Source organism: Dendropsophus ebraccatus, chromosome 13 (genome assembly GCF_027789765.1).
Source record: "Dendropsophus ebraccatus isolate aDenEbr1 chromosome 13, aDenEbr1.pat, whole genome shotgun sequence".
Lineage (NCBI taxonomy): Eukaryota > Metazoa > Chordata > Amphibia > Anura > Hylidae > Dendropsophus > Dendropsophus ebraccatus.
The window spans coordinates 41,877,491-41,898,858 of NC_091466.1; the positions used below are offsets into that span (position 1 = coordinate 41,877,491).

The 21,368-nt window shown below is 43.5% G+C and overlaps 1 protein-coding gene across 1 annotated transcript; it reads left to right on the forward strand.

Annotated features, from left to right (window-relative positions):
• The first annotated feature begins 5,843 nt into the window (after positions 1–5,843).
• CLBA1 (clathrin binding box of aftiphilin containing 1) lies at positions 5,844–20,249 on the forward strand. The gene is given in 7 exon segments (XM_069950533.1): positions 5,844–5,946; positions 13,830–13,961; positions 13,963–14,250; positions 15,130–15,275; positions 17,405–17,525; positions 19,104–19,211; positions 19,944–20,249. Coding segments are annotated over 6 exon segments (855 nt in total). The 5' UTR covers positions 5,844–5,946; positions 13,830–13,913; the 3' UTR covers positions 20,088–20,249.
• Positions 20,250–21,368: the final 1,119 nt, after the last annotated feature.

Sequence of the window (21,368 nt, forward strand, 5' to 3'; positions counted from 1 at the left end):
CTCCCCCACCCCCCTCATGTTGTCCATCTCTCCCACCCCCCTCATGTTGTCCATCTCTCCCCCACCCCCATCATGTTGTCCATCTCTCCCCCACCCCCCTCATGTTGTCCATCTCTCCCCCACCCCCCTCATGTTGTCCATCTCTCCCCCACCCCCCTCATGTTGTCCATCTCTCCCCCACCCCCCTCATGTTGTCCATCTCCCCCCCCCTCATGTTGTCCATCTCCCCCCCCCTCATGTTGTCCATCTCCCCCCCCCTCATGTTGTCCATCTCCCCCCCCCCATGTTGTCCATCTCCCCCCCCCTCATGTTGTCCATCTCTCCCCTCCCCCATGTTGTCCATCTCTCCCCTCCCCCATGTTGTCCATCTCCCCCCCCCCTCATGTTGTCCATCTCTCCCCTCCCCTCATGTTGTCCATCTCCCCCCTATGATAAAAAAAGCAAAACCGAAACTCAACTCACCTGTCAACACGCTCCCCCGTCGTTGGTCTCTTCTCCTCTGTTCCCAGAGAGACGAGCAGCTCCTGGTCCTGGACAGCGCCATCAACACTGAGCTCCGTGCGCGCCGCAGCGGCTGGGACTTCCGGTATGCGCTACGTGAACCGGAAGTCCTAGCAGCCGCACCGCGCACAGAGCTCAGTGGTGATGACGCTGCCGGGACCAGCAGCTGCTTATCTGTCGGGGCGGCGGCGGCGGCAGCACCCTTGTGATCGCAAGCTTGCGATCACAAGGAAGGGAAGGTGCCGGCCAGCTATCGGCGGCTGAGTGGGCCCCCCAGGAGCACGGGGGCCCCCGATGCGGGGGGACCGTGCTCCCTGACTGGGGCGGGGCCTACTCCTGCTTGGGGCCCACCGGGGGTTTCCCCGGTCCCCTGGTGGCCCAGTCCGCCCCTGCCTGCATACATATACACTTTATACACAGAGGAGAAATGCACATTACCTATATGCTTACAAAGTACACACACATGCAAGATACATACACACATCACATACAGATATAAACAAATGCACATTACATATATGCATATATAATACACACACACGCACCATACACACAGACTCACATACATACTTCAAGTGCACACAGATTTACTTCTGGTACAGGAAAGCACCAGATACAGCTCACATGCTATCAAATCTGCAACTCCAGTAGCTGTTCCAAGGCCACACTGCGCAGGCTGCAGCACGTAGAGCAGATGGAGGCAGACTGAGAGGAGCAGGATGTGGGGGAGGGTCCCAGGGAGGAGAAGAGGGGCTGTGCTGATTCTGCACACTGCGTGCTGCTGCCGGTCACTCTGGTCACTCCCTGCCGCTATACAATAAGATGAAACCCCAGGTTATAATATAGAGGCAGTGAGTTACAGGGTAACAGACGTGCAGCAGTGCGGGGGGATTAGATGTTGTTCTGGAGCTGCTAAACATGGAGGCTCAACTTCTGGTTAGAGTCCAGTAGGGAGCAGGGACATGTTTTAAGAGGCACATTGGGGAATTATGAATTGTTTTAGGGGGCAAAGTGGCATAATCACTTGACAGCACATTGTGTAGCAATAGTGTATTTAGGGCAGTATTATATAAAGGGGCACAGCATGTGAAAAATCATCATTGGGAAAAATCTACAGAGTATTTCTGTAAGGATTTTCCCATTGAAATCAAAGGGAGCTAAAATATGCATAAAAATGCACAAAAGCAGTTACATCCTGTATGGATTTTGAGTTGGAATTTTTGCCACTGATTTTAGCCATGTGAACATGCCCTTAGGCAGACAGTTACTAGGTTTATCATTTACCTTATAAAGTGATGTGTAAGGTACTGTCTTATGATATGTACAGAGTTTTACTGTTATTTCAGGTGTATGCCTTGTGACTTCTGGGGCTTCTGACCAGGATATTTCTGTTCCGGGACCGGCTCCGGGAGCGGGACTCGGCAAGATGAGGTAAGTATAGGGGGATCTAGCTGGGGGTCGGGAGCCTGTCACCCCGGCACGGGGGGTGACAGGTCCTCTTTAAAGGGGTAGTGCGGCGCTAAACAATTATTCACTAAATAATGAATAGCACATATAACAAGGGCGGTGAAGACAGTGATCTGGTGACCGGTCTGGGTAGGCCTGTGTTCTGAGGTAGCCACATTGTTTGCTCTTTTTGCCCTGCTGTGATGAGAGTGCCTGGACATTTATACAGGGGCTACATCTGGGGTCCTGGAACTATAAGAGACAAGCAACAACTAATAAGAAGACATTAAGCCAACCGGTTTTTCCTGTGTGTGTAACGATTTCAGTAGACAAACAAGCCTCAGTCTGTCGTCTGCATACTATTGTGGTGCCCCCTGAAACAAGACTTACCAGCTGGTGGTCTGAATAGGTAAACTGCCCTGCCCCCACCCTGTGCCTCAGTGCAGCCCACACTGTTCAATGCAACAGCACAATATATTGGCGCTCTATTTAATGTATCAAATACGTTTACTACTAGAGAGACTGTAATATTATAATTATTCTGGCAGGGTCCTCTTTCCCTATATACCTTATTCATGTAATGTGCTTTGATCTTGTAACGTTCCTGTTTGTCACTCCCTACGGCTTGTATAGTGCTCTGGAATCAAGGAGACTTTAAAAATAAATAATAAGAATTCAAATATTTAGACATGTTTTGAATGTTTGTATTTTGTGGCATCAGGTTACAATTGCCGGTTACGTCAAGCACATGGTGTAACAATGTCAAAGCTGCTTATTATAAAATCTCATTACCCTAATGCTGTTTTTAAGGAATGCTGGAGGAAGGGAAGTTTCATTTTCCATCAGGCAGTATTCACACATGTAATGTTTTTGTAATAACAAGTCACATGGCCTTTCTATACTATAGTCTCCAGCATAAATACCCAGCTCGCTAGGCCGGTGTATCACAGCCCAGGTTTATGGTCAACATGTCACCTAGATTCTGACATGTTCACCGGATACTGAGACATAATTTTTTTCCATGTGTTTCTATTTTTAACTTACTTTCTTTTGGTACATTATTTGGGTATGTTCACACTGAGCAAAATCTGCAGAATCCCACCTGCCTCAGTTTCCAACAGTGTGTCTATGGGAGGGCTTGTTCGCCTCCGCTTTCCACTCATGTCAATTCTTTGAGCGGAGGTGCGCGAGCCCTCCCATAGACACACTGTTCGACACTGAGGCAGGTGGGATTCTGCAGATTTTGCTCAGTGTGAACGCACCCTTATGGGGGCTGCCATCTTGCTGGAGCTATTTTTAACAGCATTTGCTAATTATAACTATTCCCTGTTATCTCTGTGACCTGTGGAAAGTACAATCTACAGGGTAGATGAGACTGAGCTCCTTTTGTTTTTTCTGTCTATTTGTGTCACCTTTCGCTGTAATTCTGTACACATGACTATCTAATATAAAAATGATGCTTACAATGATGTTTCATTCCTCGGGTCGGTCAGTGACTGGCATTTCCTGCAGGAAAGACACAATATACGAAGCAGCAGAGAGGAGTTAGGACTTAAAACCATTGAAGTAGCGGTAAGGGATCAGTGCAGGTGAGTATTTTTTTTAAAAAATTTTGAATACACATCCAACTGTAACTGTACATCATGACAGTTTTAAAGGGGTTATCCAGTGCTACAAAATGGCCACTTTCTTTCAGAGACAGCCCTATTCTTGCCTCCAGCTTGGGTGGGGTTTTGCTGCTCAGTTCCATTGACGTAAATGGAGCTTAATTGCAAACCGCACCTGACCTGGAGTCGTGTTGTCTCTGAAAGAAAGTGGCCATGTTTTGTAGCGCTTGATAACCCCTTTAAGGTCTGAAAAGGGCTCAGGAATGCTCTCCGGTGCAGGACTCAACCCCCTGGATGCCACTTTCAAAGCTGACAGCATTATCTAGAGAGTTAGATGCCACGTCATTAGTGGTTCAGGGGTCAGATTGGTGATGATCCCTTTTCATGGCAGCCTGAGGCCTTTGTGGCCGCCATAACTGATCTGCTATTACAGCCTAGCAAACGGCCAGTTAAAGGGTTTATCCAAGATTAGAAAAAATATGACCACTTTCTTCACATCACTATTTTTGGTTCTAGTTTGTTGGTTCTGCAGCTCTGTTGCATTAAACTGAATGGGGCTGGGTTGTAATACCACAAATAACCTGTGGACAGGTGTGGTGCTGTTATTTCAAAGAAAGTAGCTGTGTTGTTACTATACACAAAAACTTCTGTACAAAAAGGCGGATGCAAAAAAAGTTAGTTTTAGGGTAGCTTCACATGTACCGTATCGCAGCGGATTTTCTGCTGTGGATCCGCAGCAGATTTGACTAAATGGATATACACAGCATTAAATCCGCACTGTCAAATTTGCTGTGGATCAGCAGCAGATTTGATGGTGCAGATTTTATGCTGTGTTCATTCATTAAGTCAAATCTGCTGCGGATCCACAGCAGAAAATCCGCTGCTATACGGTACGTGTGAAGCTACCCTTACAGGTTTTTTCCCCCCAGCGCTCCCCCTGTATGTCTGATGGGTGGAGTGGCCCCCTCCTGTGCCCTGTCCTGATTACTATAATGTATGCCTCCGAAGTTATAAATCTAATCTAGAAAGCCAGATGACAGCTTCATATGTTATGGATTTTTTATAGGCATACATTTCACAATAAATCTTGCAAAGGACACACCAGTCTTGATAACCCCCACCCGCTCACTTGCTGTAAACATTGGGCTGTGTAATAGGGGCTTTAGTGATACTTACTAGAGATGAGCGCAACTGGAACGCGCTTGAGTCCAGTCGTTTAAATACCAGTGGCTGAAGAAGTTGGATGAAGCCCTAGGAAGCTCGGAAAAACATGGATTATGCTTATGGCTATGAGTCAGGAGAAGCATGAGGCAGAGCACTTCTCCCCCTGGCTGGCTATAATCTCCCTCTGGGTACAGAAAATAGGCTCTGGTAATACTGCATGCCCACTGGAGAAAGCAAGGGGGTATCGTTTGAGGTGCATGCGTTTGCATACATGTGGAAACATGGATGCATTTATATCCTGGATCCACAGCTGGCTTTGGCTTAAAGCGACCCTGTACCCACAATCTGACCCCCCGAAACCACTTGTACCTTCGGATAGCTGCTTTTAATCTGTCCTGCGGTCTGTTCAGCAGGTGATGCAGTTATTGTCCTAAAAAAATACTTTTAAACTTGAAGCCCTGTGCCAAACGGGAGTATCTGTCCCTCCTCCCCACCCTCTTCATCTTTAGTAATGCTCCAGGCAGATTGCCTCCTATTCCCCACCTGTTTAGCCCGGCACATGGGCTGGATCGGTAAGGACCTGTGCAATATTCAGCATGGAGAAAATGTTTCAGTGGCATTCCTAATGATGAAGAGGGTGGGGAGGAGGGGTGGTGGAAAGTTAGGGCACAGATACTCCTGTTTGGCACGGGGCTTCAAGTTTAAAAGTATTTTTTTAGAACAATCACTTGCCGAACGGACCCCAGGACAGATCTTGGATTAAAAGCAGCTATCCGAAGGTACAAGTGGTTTGGGGGGAGGTCAGATTGTGGGTACAGAGTCGCTTTAATACATCCTCCTGGAATTCGCCATAAGTATCACACACCGCAGATTTGTTGCAGAGATGCAAACAACCTCTGCAGCTATGACATCACCGGTCCTTGAAGTTTCTTCCTTGCTGTATTTGCAGAAAGCTCATGCTTCCTTATCAGGTTACTGTGAGTTAAAAACAGAGAGAGAAGAGACAAAAGAGAAGGAAAGCCTCTCTGGGCGTGTAGTCATTAACCTACATTGCTGAAGTGCTTCTTCTGTAACCCGCCCTCAGTGTTGGGTCATAGAGAGACTCCACCTGCACAGTCACACCTCTATGACCTGCAGCTGAGGCTTCAGGCAGCTACAAGGAAGTAGCCCCAATCCAGCTCTGTTTCTTATATTATCCAGGAGCTGCCACACTCTGCTGCCCACTATGGTAAGAGATTTCAGCTTCCGCCTGTAATAGCAGAACCCATAGCTTGCTGCTGCTGCGTCTAATATTAGAGATTCTATCTAGCATCACTAAGATACAAAGTGTTAGCAACAATCTGTGTTGTCAGGAAGCGTTCGCTAATCACATACCAAATGCTCGGCTTGTAATCCCCTGCTTGCTAGAAAAGCCTTAAAGGGAAAGTCTTGGTTAAAACTGAACTCTTATAGGAGAGAATTGCATAAACAGAAATTGCTCATAGAAGAAGGAATACTGAAATCTAGAGTTACAATATTTCAGGTTTGAAACATCAGTCGTTGATTCATTTATTCTAGTCAAAGTCATTCCATTTTCCAAGTGTTTAGTTTCCCCCGGAGTAATCTGGAGTTAGACTATGGACTGTCTCATCCCAGACTTCTCCAGGGAATCGGAACACTTGGAAAGCAGAAAGGCTTTGATTCAGGTTTGATTCCTCATACTGTTCGTTATGCACAGATGTATGAGAATGAGACACTCACCCGATATATTGCACAGATTGAAAATTAAATAGTATTGTGTATCCAGTGTGTTTTTGTTTTTTTTCTTTTTCTTTTGGCATAGAAAATGTCTGTATGTGACTAAATAGGTATAAGGAAAAAACGTGCAAAAACATCAGCCAGATGCTTTTAAGATCTGTATTTGCTTCCCCTATGTGGCTGCTGTGTTCTGGGTGAGGTAACGTGTAATATGTGGTATTTATGGCATTTCTAAACTCTGAGGTTGTTACTGCCACAGACATCCTCCATAGCATTGTCAGGAACTCAAGTTCTATTGATTCACGTGATACCCTGTAAACAATCACTGATCTATGATAACACCCCTAGTTTACTGTGTGGGGTCAGGCCATGTAAAAGAGCGCCCCTAGTTTACTATGTATGGTCAGGCCATGTATGAGAGCCCCCTTGTATACAGTGTGGGGTCAGGCCATGTACAAGAGCGCCCCTAGTTTACTGTGGGGTGTCAGGCCATGTATAAGAGCCCCCTAGTATACTGTGTGGTGTCAGGCCATGTATGAGAGCGCCCCTAGTATACTGTGTGGGGTCAGGCCATGTATGAGAGCCCCCTAGTATACTGTGTGGTGGCAGGCCATGTATGAGAGCGCCCCTAAATTACTCTGTGTGTGTGTGTGGTTGGGGGGGGGGGGAGGCAGGCCATGTATGAGAGCGTCCCTAGTCTACTGTGTGGGGTCAGGCCATGTATGAGAGCGCCCCTAGATTACTCTGTGTGTGTGTGTGGGGGGGGGGGGGGGGGCAGGCCATGTATGAGAGCGCCCCTAGTCTACTGTGTGGGGTCAGGCCATGTATTAGGCCCCTAATACTGTAAATGTTTTCCTCCTGTCACCAATACATCTCTGACATTCCACAGATGTTTGATCAGATTGAGATCTATGGAATTTGAATGTGAAGTTGCCACTTTGCTCTTGTCAAGTTCCTTATTCTAAACAATTTTAGCAGTGCGGCGGGGACATTAACCTGCTGAAATAGGCCATTTCTGTACAATGTTTAGGTAGGTGGTACATGTGATGTTGATATCCACATGATGATGTTTCCCAATATTGTCTAGACCAGGGATGGGGACCTTTGGCCCTTCAGCTATTGCAAAACTACAATTGCCATCATGCCTAGACAGCCAAAGCTTTAAGGGAATGTACCATCAGGCTTGGGCTGAAGCACTGGAGGCGGGCCGACCCACTCCCAGTGGGAGGAAGCCCCTGCCTCTCTATGACACTGCTCCATTAGAATCAATAGAGCTGCATCATAGAGGGGCGGGGGTTCCTCCCACTGGGGGTGGGTCGGCCCGCCTCCAGTGCTTCAGCCCAGGCCTGATGGTAGATTCCCTTTAGCTTCCACTGCCCAGGCATTGTGTGAGTTATAGTTTTCCAACAGCTGAATGTTCCCTATCCCTGGTCTAGAGCATCACACTACATCTACAGGCTTGTTTTCTTCCCATATTGCATCTTAGGGCATGGTTTTCCAAACTGCGGCCCTCCAGCTGTTGCAAAACCACAATTCCCATGATGCCCAGACAACTAAAGCTATGGAATTGGCCGTCCAGGCATGATGGGAAATTGCAGTAGTATTGCAACAGCTAGAGGGCCGCAGTTTGGAGACCCATGTCTTAGGGCCATCTCTTCCCCTAGTAAATGATGCACATGCACTGGGCCATCTGATCAGATGAGGCCACCTTTGTCCATTGTTGTGATGCCCATGTTCCCCCTCTGGGTGCCTTTAGTGATGGACAGGGGTCAGTATAACTAACCTGAAGCTACTGGCACCTTTCTATCATTTAGGTTCATAGAATTCAGTTGACCTCATGGCTGTCGGGTACCCGTTCTTTACGGATCTGTGGTTTTGCAGAGCCAATATGGACATGTGGAGGATGCCTCATACTCATTCATGTAAAAACTATTCATAATATATATTACCTTTATTTAGGGGCCGCTATGAAGTAAAATCGAATAGCATGTTATGGAGGTATTCTCTCTTAGTTGCAAAGTAGTACCATACAGAGGCACTATCCAAGGCATGCAGAGTGTCTACAGCTATATAATATAGAACCATAGGGATCTCAAGTATTGTTATATGGGCTCCTTGCACATGGCATTGGGCACACATAAGGGTCCATTTACACAGGCAGACAATCTGTCAGATAGTCTTTCTGTGTAAATGGACCCTAACACTGATGACACTAACACCCAGGCCTGGTAAGAGTCAGGACAGCCAACACTTCTGCAACTGGGCAAGAATAACACAATTGCGTTTCCCCTGATGGGATTTGTAGGGTGCTCCTTTACTAATAGTAGATACGTAGGGGGAGATTTATCAAACATGGTGTAAAGTGAAACTGGCTCAGTTGTCCCTAGCAACCAATCAGATTCCACCTTTCATTCCTCACAGACTCTTTGGAAAATGAAAGGTGGAATCTGATTGGTTGCTAGGGGAAACTGAGCCAGTTTCACTTTACACCATGTTTGATAAATCTCCCCCGTAGTTGGCTACATTTCTCTCTCTATTCTTCATGTATTTGTATCCTGTTCATAATAATGGGGGACTCTTTTAGAAATTTCTGGTTACTCAAGTGACAAAAAGAAGCCATTATGAATTACATGATTCTCAGTTCATTAGACACAAAAGGCTTCTGTACAGAATATTGCCTGGGGCTGCTGGAACAATGTATTCAGCTACACAAAGAAAGTATCTGCTATGGAGGCCTGGTTTCAGATATAACACACATCCCCAGTGGGAGACTCTCTATTTAGCTATAGAGCAGCTCCCAGGTTGCCAAGCAATTCTTTAGTTTCTGCTATCAGTGACTAGTGTAATAGTGGGAGGACTCCAGGGAAATCTGCACAATGATATCTATATAATGTATTAGCAGTGACCAGCCCTACACATTACTGCAGTTTATGACATAGTTAATATATTTATCACATTCACGTGTACATTGTGCATCATAAGGAGTTGTCATGTAATTATATTGATGATTATGCATTTATTCTATATTTACAAGGGCACCCGCCGCCTTTAATTTGTTTTACTACGTTGTTGGTTTTATATGATGTATGCTTATATGGGAAAATAAAGGAGCAGATGCTGAAGATGAGAACTTTAGTTTGCAGAGCTACCATTTCCATGATGGACTGAGTTTAGGAACATGGGGAAGGTGGACTTCATTTATCAAAGTAGGGATTTTGGACCATTTTTTTATCCCAAGAGGCTGTATTCATTTTTCCAGGAGTCCCTCAGGCTGCATCCAACTTCTTAAGCCACCGGTATTCAAATGATAAACGATCGCACTTGAGCATGCTGAAGTTGCTCCTACTGACCTGTCCTGAAATCCCACAGCTGCTGCCCTAGTCCCTGCTTCTTCCTGTTGATGTGTTGTCTGTTGAGACAATAACTGGCTGCAACAATGGCTAAGTGACTGACTAATGCTGCATTTACACGGAGCGATAATTCGCCCGATCGTATGATTAACTATTTCGAAGTAACAATTTTTTTTTATAACGATCAGCATTTAGACGGAACAACATATCGTACGGAAAAATCATTTTGCCATCGCTTAAGCCTATCTCGCACATAGGGTAAATCGGTGAACGACTGTTTACACGGAACGATCTGCGAATTTTTTGCGAACGACCAACGACTATTTCAGAACATGTTCAAAGATCAAAATGAACAATTTCTCGCTCGTCGCTTGATCAATCGCTGCGTTTACACGTACGATTATCGTATGAATTTAATCGTTATCTTGCATATTCGCACGATAATTAATCCGTGTAAACGCAGCATTAGCGCGCATGTTTTGTGAGAACTACATGTGTTGCCAGAAACTGTCGTACTGGCAGCTGCAGGGGCTCAGAATAGGTCGCTTTCTATCAGTGGACATAAAAGATGCATTTCTAGTTTTTGCCATCATAAAAAAAAAAAGTATGCAAAAAATTGCAGCATGTGAACAAGGCCTTATACTTATATACTACTTCAGATATATGCAACAGTAGATTGCTGTCTGTAAAACGTACTATTGGCCGAGGAACGCCAAAACACTTTGGGAGAGATTTATCAAAGGGTGTAAAATTTAGACTGGTGCAAACTGGCCACAGCAACCAATCACTGCTCAGCTTCCAGCTCTGGTGAAAGGAAAGAGGAGCTGTGATTGGTTGCTGGGGGAAGTTTGCACCAGTGTAAATTTTACACCCTTTGATAAATCTCCCCCTTTGAGGATAATATATTAAAGGGCTATACAGAGTTAGAGAAAACAGAGCTACTTTTTGCAAAAACATCGCCACCCAGTCTCCAAGTTTTGTGGTATTGCAATGTAGCTCCTTTCATTTCAATAGAACTGAGCACCCCTTAAAATTAGGACAGAAGAGGTACTGTTTCTGAAAGAAGGCAGTCATGTCATGGCGCTGCTAAGGGGTTCAGAGAGGGGTAACATCACGGCCCCAGCTCCCAGTTGCTATAAGCAGCCAGGGACTATCGGTCTGTGGCTGCTAATTAAGCATTTAAATGCCGCTGTGAAAACTAGTACATACATTTATTTTTTTTTTAAAGGTTTGAATTTTCTAAAAGCCATCAAAAAAGTTGTAATTGTACTGACCTGAGGAACATCGATAACATTCAGTATTACCATAGGGTGAATGGCGTACACATGAAACCCCCGGAAATGTAAACAAATTGCCTTTTTTTTCCCCCTTTCAATTTCACTAATAATGTTATGGGAAAATCAAGTCTATTGATGAAAAGTACAATTGGCGTCACAAAAAAATAAGGGCTCATGTGGGTCTATGGGTGAAACAAATGCAAGCCTTTTAGACATGAAGAAGGAAAAAAAATGGCTCCATCCTTAAGGGGTTAATAGCTTAGCCGAGGATGGATGAATGAATGAATTGCCTTATGCTGCCTGCCTGCATGAGGCCTGTGTAGGGACAGATGTTATACAGCTACATCTTAACTACTTCTGTATTGTGGATGTTCAGAGAACTCCACCTGAGAAAAACTGCATGTAAAACACATGTGCCATTTATTACCCCAAGTACTTTCATAAAGACAAGATCCTGCTCTACCCTATTACCCCCCCCCCCCCCCCCCCCCAACAAACTCACACACACACACACACACACACACACAGGATTAACCTTATAATATTTGGGTGTCCTGCTTTAGATCATTCTAGTGAAGCGCTGTAATGACGTCTCATCAGTGTGATTTATGACATACAGGACTTCCGGTGTTACCACACTTCAGCCTTGAAGAATGATATGGCTGTAAACAAGTAACGTGGCTCGATTGCAACATTTTCTTAGCTAAATAGGCTATTGTGTGCTGTATATAATACACTGTAACCCTTGTTATTACCAAAGCCTCTAATGTAATACTTCTCTGCAACTTCTCTCTAATACACTGAATCATCATCATTGGGCCAATAATATAATACCACATGGTGGCCACATCACGATCAGCCAAGATGTTTTGATCTCTCCTCTGAACAGCAGCAGTAGGGTGGGTTCATACTGAGGAATTCCGTCGTCTGTCTGCGCGTGCGGCCGCACGCCTTTCCGCCGGCTCCATAGACACCATTCTATGGGCCGGCGTATTCCGCTATCCGCCGAAAGAAGTGACATGTCACTTTCGGCGGATAGCAGAATACACCGGCCCATAGAATGGTGTCTATGGAGCCGGCGGAAAGGCGTGCGGACAGCCGATGGAATTCCGCGGATATTATCCGCGAGAATTCCTCAGTATGAACCCACCCTTACAGTGACATGTGACATCAGAATTTAGAGGAGACAAGAGGAGCTCCCTGTGGAATGACCTCTGTCAAAGGTCACATAGTATGCTCAGAGATTTTTCACATTCATCTCAAAGGGACAGACTGTCTATTATCATCTATTTCCATGAGTCTTACTGTAAAGCATGTCAATAAATACTGTTAAGAACAGCCCAGGTGGTAATGCATCCCATAACAATATACAATAAGTGGAATAAAAAAATTTGTCAGATTAGAATAAAAAAAAAAACGTTTGTATTTGACTCTAATCAGTAAAATTTTAGTAAAAATTTAGGTGACACATGCTCTTTAAATGTCCTTTACTATGCGCAGATTGTTGGGGCCCATGAAGCTGTATTCCATAGGTGTACCATTGGGGTTAACAGGTTGCTGGTGGTGGTGTCATTTCATGGGAAACATTTTCCTGGCATACCCTATGACAGTTGGTTACAATCCTTAAATGAACGCTATAGGGGTCTATGAGCTCACCATCTGCACCCACAGTTTCAGATCTGCCCTGGACATAGTGCTGTCTTGTAACAGGACACTGCTCATTTTCATTGCGCTCAGTTTACTAGGGAGTGGTTGGAGAAACATGGCAGGGGAGTGTTGCCGGTAAGTATACCTAACTGTCTTGGCACAGCCCTGGCAGGATCGTTAAGCATGATTTTATCCAGGACAATAACTTTAAAAATGTTTCGAATTCTAAAATGGGAAGTGAGTTTCTCCCACTTTTAAAGGGGTTATCCAGTGCTACAAAAACACTCACTTTAGTGTGGTGGGTAGGGATTTCCTGCACCCAAAACAGAGAGCGCTTTTCTAAGGGACTATCTTTTTGCTACGCAGGACATGTGCATGTACATTATCATTAACCTGCAAACTTTCTTGTCATTGTACATGTGGGTCATAGGGGCCAACTGTTAACCCCCTCCCCCATAGATTTGTAGATATTGGTCAACTTCAGATAGGGGTGTGTGGTGTTGGTCCTCATTGGATATATTGTGGTTGGTCCCTAAAATAGCTTCACAATACTTGAACCTACCTGTATATATTTGGATAGCCAGTCAGACCCTCATAGTTCTCCATAAGAATGACCACACATTACTTGTACTCTAAGGCAGCAGGGTTTCCACTATGGATTTGTTTGCGGTGGAAAATATGCAGCTTTTAAAGCAGAAAATTAATATTCAATACATTCTGTGCTGAGGGCAATACTTTATCAACTCCCTAAAAAAAAGGTTTTTGGAAAGGTGCAATTGCCTAATACTTTGTGAATGTGAATCATGTGAACATGCAAGAGAACGGACCCATAACTAGAGTTAAATGGGGCCTCCTTCTTGTGCAGGTTCATGTCACCATGTCATCTTGGCTTTCCCTTTCCGTTGGAACACACTATCCATGTAGAAGGATTTGGTAAAGTGATGGGCTTCTTAGCTGCCCCTTTAGCATAGCTACCCAGGCAAATGCCTTCTGCTGAGAGCAAGAAACTGTATGTATTTTCCATATTAATGTTAATGCTACATAAATGAATGCTTTGTATAGATCTTTATTTTTATAATCTGTTTCCTGCATTTTTACAGTTACAGATTTACATCTAGAGACTACGCGGGTCACGGCTTCAGCTATATTCTGTCTTGCTTCACCTTCAAACCCCATGAAGGACAATGAAGGATGGCAGTGATGTTATCGCTGGATGCAGCGATGATGGAAGTATGTTTACCTGTGCCATCTCCTTTGGACAATGACTTCATAGAGAATGGGCCCAGTGGATCTCTAGGTCCACACAAAGACTGTGATACAGACAAAGCACCTTGTGAGGCCACCAACACATGGGGAGACTTTGAAAGTTTTAATGAATTCACGCCACCTTCTGAACAACTTCTCTATGAAGATGAACCATTAGATGAGAAGAGCCTTGTCAAAACTGTACCTGATGGTATGGGCTGCACTGACCAAACGGATGGAGAGGAACAATGGGATGCATTTAATCTAGGAAATGAGGTAAGGGTTTAAGGAATGTATTTGGTTGGCTAGATTAGTGCCAGCAAGACGAGCCCTGACAGATTAAGCTCCCCTGGGCAAGTTATGTCTAGGCATTTCTTATTACATAAGAACTATGTAATATATGGATGGTCTCCAGAGCAAAAGCCACTGTCAAATAAAATCTGTCTAGCTAATCGATTTTGGGACTCTTTTATTATTTGACTTGATGTAACATATGAACCTCATATGAACCATGATTAGAAAAAACTGCAGCCACTGGTTGCATTCCTACATGTTCATTAGCAGAGGATTGGTTGTTATCGAGGTTATGTAACCTGGACACTCTTCACTGAACATATTCTAGAATTTATAGGGAATCTGTTATGCTGCCTGAACCAAAATCCATTGGGGTGGTCCCTATCAAATCCCCCCACCAGCCTTGATTGATGGATTACTCTCCATACTTGAACACAGAGAGATCTATCAATCATGGCTGGTGGGGTGGGAAGAAGCGGTCAGAGACTGCCTGATGGCTTGTGGTTCAGGCGGCATGACAGCTGACAGGTTCTCTTTAAGGGAATTGTAAGGAACAATTTGACATGACCCTTTCCAAAATTTCTAAGATAGTGGTGTTGCAGAATGACTATACAGTCATATACTGTACGTATGGTGGCTGAATCCAGGGATCCAATAGCCCCTCTGCCACATAAGAAAACATTCTAAATGCCCAATTAGGGGAATACAAAGGCCTGTTGCGTTCCTTACATTGGGTCCTAAATGCAGTAACTAGGTCCATATGTGATCTGTTTGGATCAGGCATGGACATGCATTCACTATAGATGTCAGCATATTAAACATGACTAAACATTGAATATCTCTTTTGTCATGTTGCTTCAGAACAGACAGGAATGTGAACGAATATTCAGGTTAAGCTTTCCGGTTGTTCCAGTGGAAGATACAAATGAAGATGTGAAAAGCCTGGCCGAGCTGCTGGTGTCCTCTGAAGAAGAAAACCTATCCAAATTAATAAAGACCCGCTTATGGTAACATGACTTGTATAGTACAGCGCTTCTCAATTCCAGTCCTCATGGCCCAGCAAAAGGTCAGGTTTTGAGGATTTCCTTAGTATTTATAATACTAATCAGGTATTATGATGGGGGTTTGTATGGGATATCCTCAAATATGACCTGTTGAGGACTGGAATTGAGAAGCACTGTTTTAGCGCTTCAAGGATTACTTGGGTTATACATCAAATAAGTTATTTGCAGGGCGCTTTTTTATTATTATTATTATTATTATTATTATATTACACTAGAAACGTCAGACTCTGCTACCACTTTTGAGAAAGTTGCATGGTCTGTCATTCAAGTCTGTGACCACTGTTCCCTCTAAGGGCCCTATTCCACCGGATGATTATCGTTCAGATTATCGTTCGAATCAAAACGATAATTGTTCGGTTGAAATGCAGTTAACGATTAACGACCGAACGAGAAATCGTTGATCGCTTTATAAGACCCGGACCTATTTTTATCGTTGCTCGTTCGCAAAACATTCGCAAATCGTTCGCATTGAATAAGACATCGTTAGGTTGTACACAATAGATACTAACGCAATAGCGAATAAATAGCAAAGAAAAAACTATCGCAATTACGATCGTAAGTAACGATTATCGTTCCATGGAAATAAGTGAACGTTTTCAGGTCATTCGCAATAGCGGTCGTTTGAGATCGTTAATCGTTAACGATTATGCAAACGATAATCGTCCGGTGGAATAGGGCCCCAAGCCTGGGTAGCTAGTGAACTTGGTAGTTATGGAACTTGGCCCAGTTAATGGGTTTATGGCAGAGTAGTAGATAATGTCTGCAACCCTGACGATCCCTGTTTGTTGTTGATCTTCCTGTTATTTCCATGCACTGATCATAGAGATCACTATGCCCCCTATAGGGAGGACTGTGCAGATTTTGCAATCAAGCATTCATAAAACAATCTGTCCATTCTAGAGATCTTAAAGGGCTTTTTTCAATGAAAAATTTACCAATGAGCCTATTCACTTGAACGGGACCTGATCTGCAGCTACACAAAGAAAGAACACAAACTCCATCATTCACTATGTATTGGGGTGCTGAGTGCCCCCCCCCTCCTGTCCTGTGGGTAGCTCATCATTTAATTTTACCTGAAATATCTCTGATAACTTAAAGCGTCAGTTCCCAAGGGAAGTTTTAACATACATTTTGGATATCAATTTCTTATTAAGTGGCTATTCACACTGGCTTATAAGGGGTGTGTTCCATGCTGTGATGTCTTAATAAATTACAGTGGTCTCTCAACATACAATATTCATTTGTTCCAGGATAAGATGTATGTTGAGACCAACACTCTACGGAAAACTGGTAATTGGTTCTGAACCCCCAAAATGAGAAAAAAATGAAAATTTAAAGGATAATAAGCAGCTAACTAATATGGCTAAAGTAAGTCCTTACACACAACAGTCATAAAGAGCTACTGGAAGTTGTAAACTTCCTATGTAGAATACAGGAGCGGTTTCAGGGTCCTGTACAGTTCCGTCAGGGTCCCAGAAACAAAACAAAATGAAGCCGTCCTCACTTGGTGACCAAAGGAGCAGCTCATTATGGTACAGGTAGAGAGCAGTACAGGACATGTAGTATTATTTTGTACTGTGGAGAGGGGATACTCAACAACCAATCACTGCATCCACGTCCTGTAATACTCGGGGTTTTCATTGGTCGATCATCTAGTTTTTTTTTACATGTTCTGTAGATCCTGACTGTCCATAGCATTGTACGTTGGGTCTCAAGTTACGATGGTCCAAAATGGGACATTGTGTTTTGAAAATATTGTATCTTGAGGCCATTGTAAGTTGAGGGATCCCCTATATCATCTGCATGTATTTCTGTGCCATCTTGTGTAGCTTTTTAATTTTTTTTTACAGCACAGGCTTTTGTGTGGATTTTAGTAAAGTCGTGTACTAGTTTTGCTGAAGAGCCTCAGGTTGTGCACCACTGTGCTCCACCATTTAAACAACACTTCCACAGCCTCAATTGTATAAAAAAATGTGAATGTACATGTAAATAGGACTATTTGAAGCATCTGCATCAATTTTGCCAAACCTACTGTATTGTGGCTATAGCCTTAAAGGTATTTGCTTTTTCAGGCTTGAAGGAGACCCGTCATGGCAAAGTGGTGATGGCATGTCCACCAAACCTGGATGTGATTGGCAAAACTCCAAGGGATGCCGAGACCTTATAGGGCTTCTGGGATCAAATTCTGAAAAAGTAAGTATCACTTGTACATTAGTTCTATGTATAAATCTACATACGGAGTGTTTTGTTAACACCTCCACCCCCTCCCCCCTCCCAAAAAAAAATTGGAATTGCTAGAGTGTTCCTATGGAGGCCAAAGTCTTTTTTTCCCCTTTTATAATTATTTATGGAGGTGCAAAAATACACAGGGCAAGGATTGGCCAAAAATATAAATAATTTGTATAGCCCTGCCTCTACGATGATTGAAGCAGTTAAAGGATTCCTAAAGGTGTAATCCCATCACCTAAACTTTTGTTAGGTGAAATGCAAAAGAGAGCACTTATGCAAATGCATTGCATTAGCAAAACTGCTTTTTTTAAAGTTTGACAGCAGTTGTCTAGGATCGCGACTACTGCTATCGGCTATGACAGCAGGGGCCCAGCAGCGATAGGACTGGTGGTTGGGACTATAGACAAGCGATGTGAATCATAACTCTCTGCAAATTGGGCCATCAATTTGCTTCATTCTGCGAAGTGAATTCCCTCCAATTAAAGGAGAAGTTCGGCAAAGATTTTTATTTAAGTATTGTATTGCTCCCCAAAAGTTATACAAATCCCCAATATATACTTATTACAGGAAATGCTTATAAAGGGCTTTTTTCCCTGCACTTACTACGGCATCAAGGCTTCACATCCTGGATAACATGGTTATGTCACGACCTGACTCCCAGAGCTGTGCGGGCTGTGACTGCTGGAGAGGATGATGGCAGAGGGATGCTGTGTCCCTCCAGTGCCGTGTCCCTCAGTATCCCCCTGCAATCATCCTAGCTTCCCCAGCGTCAAACCAAAAAGTGAGTGGGATGCTGTGGGGCTGAGCTGCACAGGGGAAGATGAGACAACCCCTTTTTAGGCTGTGTTAACACTGAAAAACACAAGGAAAAATGTTTGGTTCATGAATGTCCATGTTTTTAAACCCCTCCCGCTGCCCCACTGTTAATTAACGCTGTAGGATGACGCAGTCGTAGAAGCTGCGCCTGTGTCATCCGCGGCGGGTCCCGGCTATCAGTGATAGCCGGGGACCCGCCGCAACTCTTAGCACCGGAGCGCAAGACCACAGCATCTATAGGGCTCTAGATAAAGAATTCTCTCTTTGGTGTCCATCGGGGCTCTGCCAACTGATTGCAGAGCCCCGATGGTAGCCATGGAAACTAGAAGCCTCAGGAGAGGAGAGGGGGCAGATCTACGGATCATTATGATCCCATAAGCTGATGTCCAATCACGACCCGGGAATTTAGGCATCAATGACCCCAGGTCCTGAAAGGGTTAATCAGTAATTTAAACAAAAAAGGATGTTGTTAAACGCACAGGAAACGCAGCATAAACAAGCTCTTATTTACCGGACAGTTGCTTATTTACAGGCATGAGTTGGGTCAAAAAAGGGCCCTAAAAAGAAAGTCTTTTATATTTTACTGCATAACATTTGCATGACTAGAAAGAATACCACTTCCTGCAGGACATACAGCAGCTGATAAGTACTAGAAGAATTGACTTTTTTTTTTTATAAACAGATGCAAATCACAAATCTATTAAATTTTTTTGTTTTTATGCTTAGTCTTCCGTTGATGGAGGGAAACCAGATGATGCCTTGAAGGATATTGAACAATTATATGTTAATGAAAGCAACCCCCCCGGAGGCAACAAATACCTAATACAGACTAAGGTAACCTACAGGTTTAGGTCATGTTCCATTATGTTTTGAATCACATGATCAGGGCAGATTCTGAGACTTCTGACAAATGCAACAAACATCTGCAATATGGCTCGTGTATACTGTGGCCAGGTTCACGCGCCTGTCTTAGATATATACGGTCTGTATATTAGCTGTAGATCACAGACCAAACTTTTTATTTCACAAAATACAAATAATTTTGATAGTGATCTCCGGAACAGCCAAAGCACTACCTTACTGAACTGACACAGCCATATCAGTTCAGTAGCTTACTGCTCTAGCCGTTTAGGGTGATTGATTACTTTTATAACTGAGTGGGTGTAATATATATCCACACACAGTGGGGGAGATTTATCAAACATGGTGTAAAGTGAAACTGGCTCAGTTGCCTCTAGCAACCAATCAGATTCCACCTTTCATTTTCCAAAGAGTCTGTGAAGAATGAAAGGTGGAATCTGATTGGTTGCTAGGGGCAACTGAGACAGTTTCTTTTTACACCATGTTTGATAAATCTCCCCCAAGTGTGTATATAAGTATATAGATTAAGACCCACATGTGGAGCATTTTCTTCTACTGTTGTGTCTAGGTATAAATGTAGGGTACCATCCCCATCCTAACAAAATAGGTTTGACCCCATTACCATCTCTTCATCATATCAGCTTTACATTGCTGTGTATGTCAGGTACTTACAAATGTGTTACCGTTGCTTTTTTTCTCTTTCAGTTGGATGTTGCTCCGGGTTCCAAGACTGGACACATTTTTACATATCAGTTGGTTCTTAAGTCACCGAGTGATGTCTCTTTACCTTTTCTCACTTTTTCAAAAAAGAGTTTGTTCAGCGCCAACCAACTGCGCTTCAATTTTTAATCTCTACATTGGGGTTATTCTGAGTTATTTATTTTTTAGCTTTTTGTGTAAAAAAAAAATCTAATATTTATGATATATACAGTTTTAAGCAAATATTTAACTTATTGCAAAGTATCTTTCAATCTCACCAATGATATTTGAGTATACTTATGTGACCTGTGAGATGGAGTGGGCAATTTATTATGAGCAAATGCGTTTGTTCTGGAAGTACTAACATGGTAAAAGCTATGGTATGTTTACTTGATGAGTACCTGGAGCTTTACCTGAATGACAGTGATGGTGCTTAGACATAATTGAGGTGAATGAGAAATACTGACTCTACAATTCTTATGAACTTCATGTAAATTCAGCTGGTCTGAAGAATCGGGCACTAAAGAGCCGAGTTGTGGACAACTGGAATATTTTCCATACCCTAGACTAGTACTTTTAAAGAAAATGTTTTAAGGGGTTATTAACACTCTAAAGGGTACCTATCTTTTAAACAAACTTCTGACACACTATAGCGACAGGTTAGAAGTGTGTATATTGGCAGGGATCTGGGTGCTGAGACCCCCAAATGCTAAGATAAAGAGGAAGATGCGCTCAGCAGCACATGCTCTTCCCTATTCATCTCCGCTATAACTGCTAATGCAAGTGGTCTATTATAACAGAGACATATGAAACTTCCTGTAGAAGGAATTGCTGGAAGTTCCATAGGCTTTTATTATAATTCTGTCAACGGCTACTTATAACGGAGATGAAGCAGCAGAGCGTGTGACTGCCCCTTTGTTCTAGTGGTTGGCAATGGTCTCAAACACCCACTGATACACACTTATCCAAAAAAAATAAAAAAGTAAGGTAGTTGCGAAAGTCAGTGCTGCCCCACACACGTCCACTAACCAAAGATTTGTAATATAAATAACATTTATTTGAAACAAGCACAGAGTTTACGTGTTTCAGGAGTCCACGTCCCTTCCTCAGAACAGTGTGCATGTCTGAAGTTTGTTTAAATAAAGATCTAGCTGATCGGAGCTTCCAGTGGGTACGGTGCATATGGATAGAAGATTAAGCGGTCTTTAAACAGTGGTGCGATAGAAGGAATTCCTGGTACTCTTTGTAATAACTTTTATTCCATAAACGGGACTTTTCCATTTATGGAATAAGAGATATTGCACAGAAGTTTTCTTCTATTTCACAGAAGTTTTTTAAATGACAGCCTTCTACCGCACACTACTGTTTCCAGTCATTGTTTACCAACAGTTGCACCTGCATCCCTATACTATTAGTAGTGTTGGTGCAAGG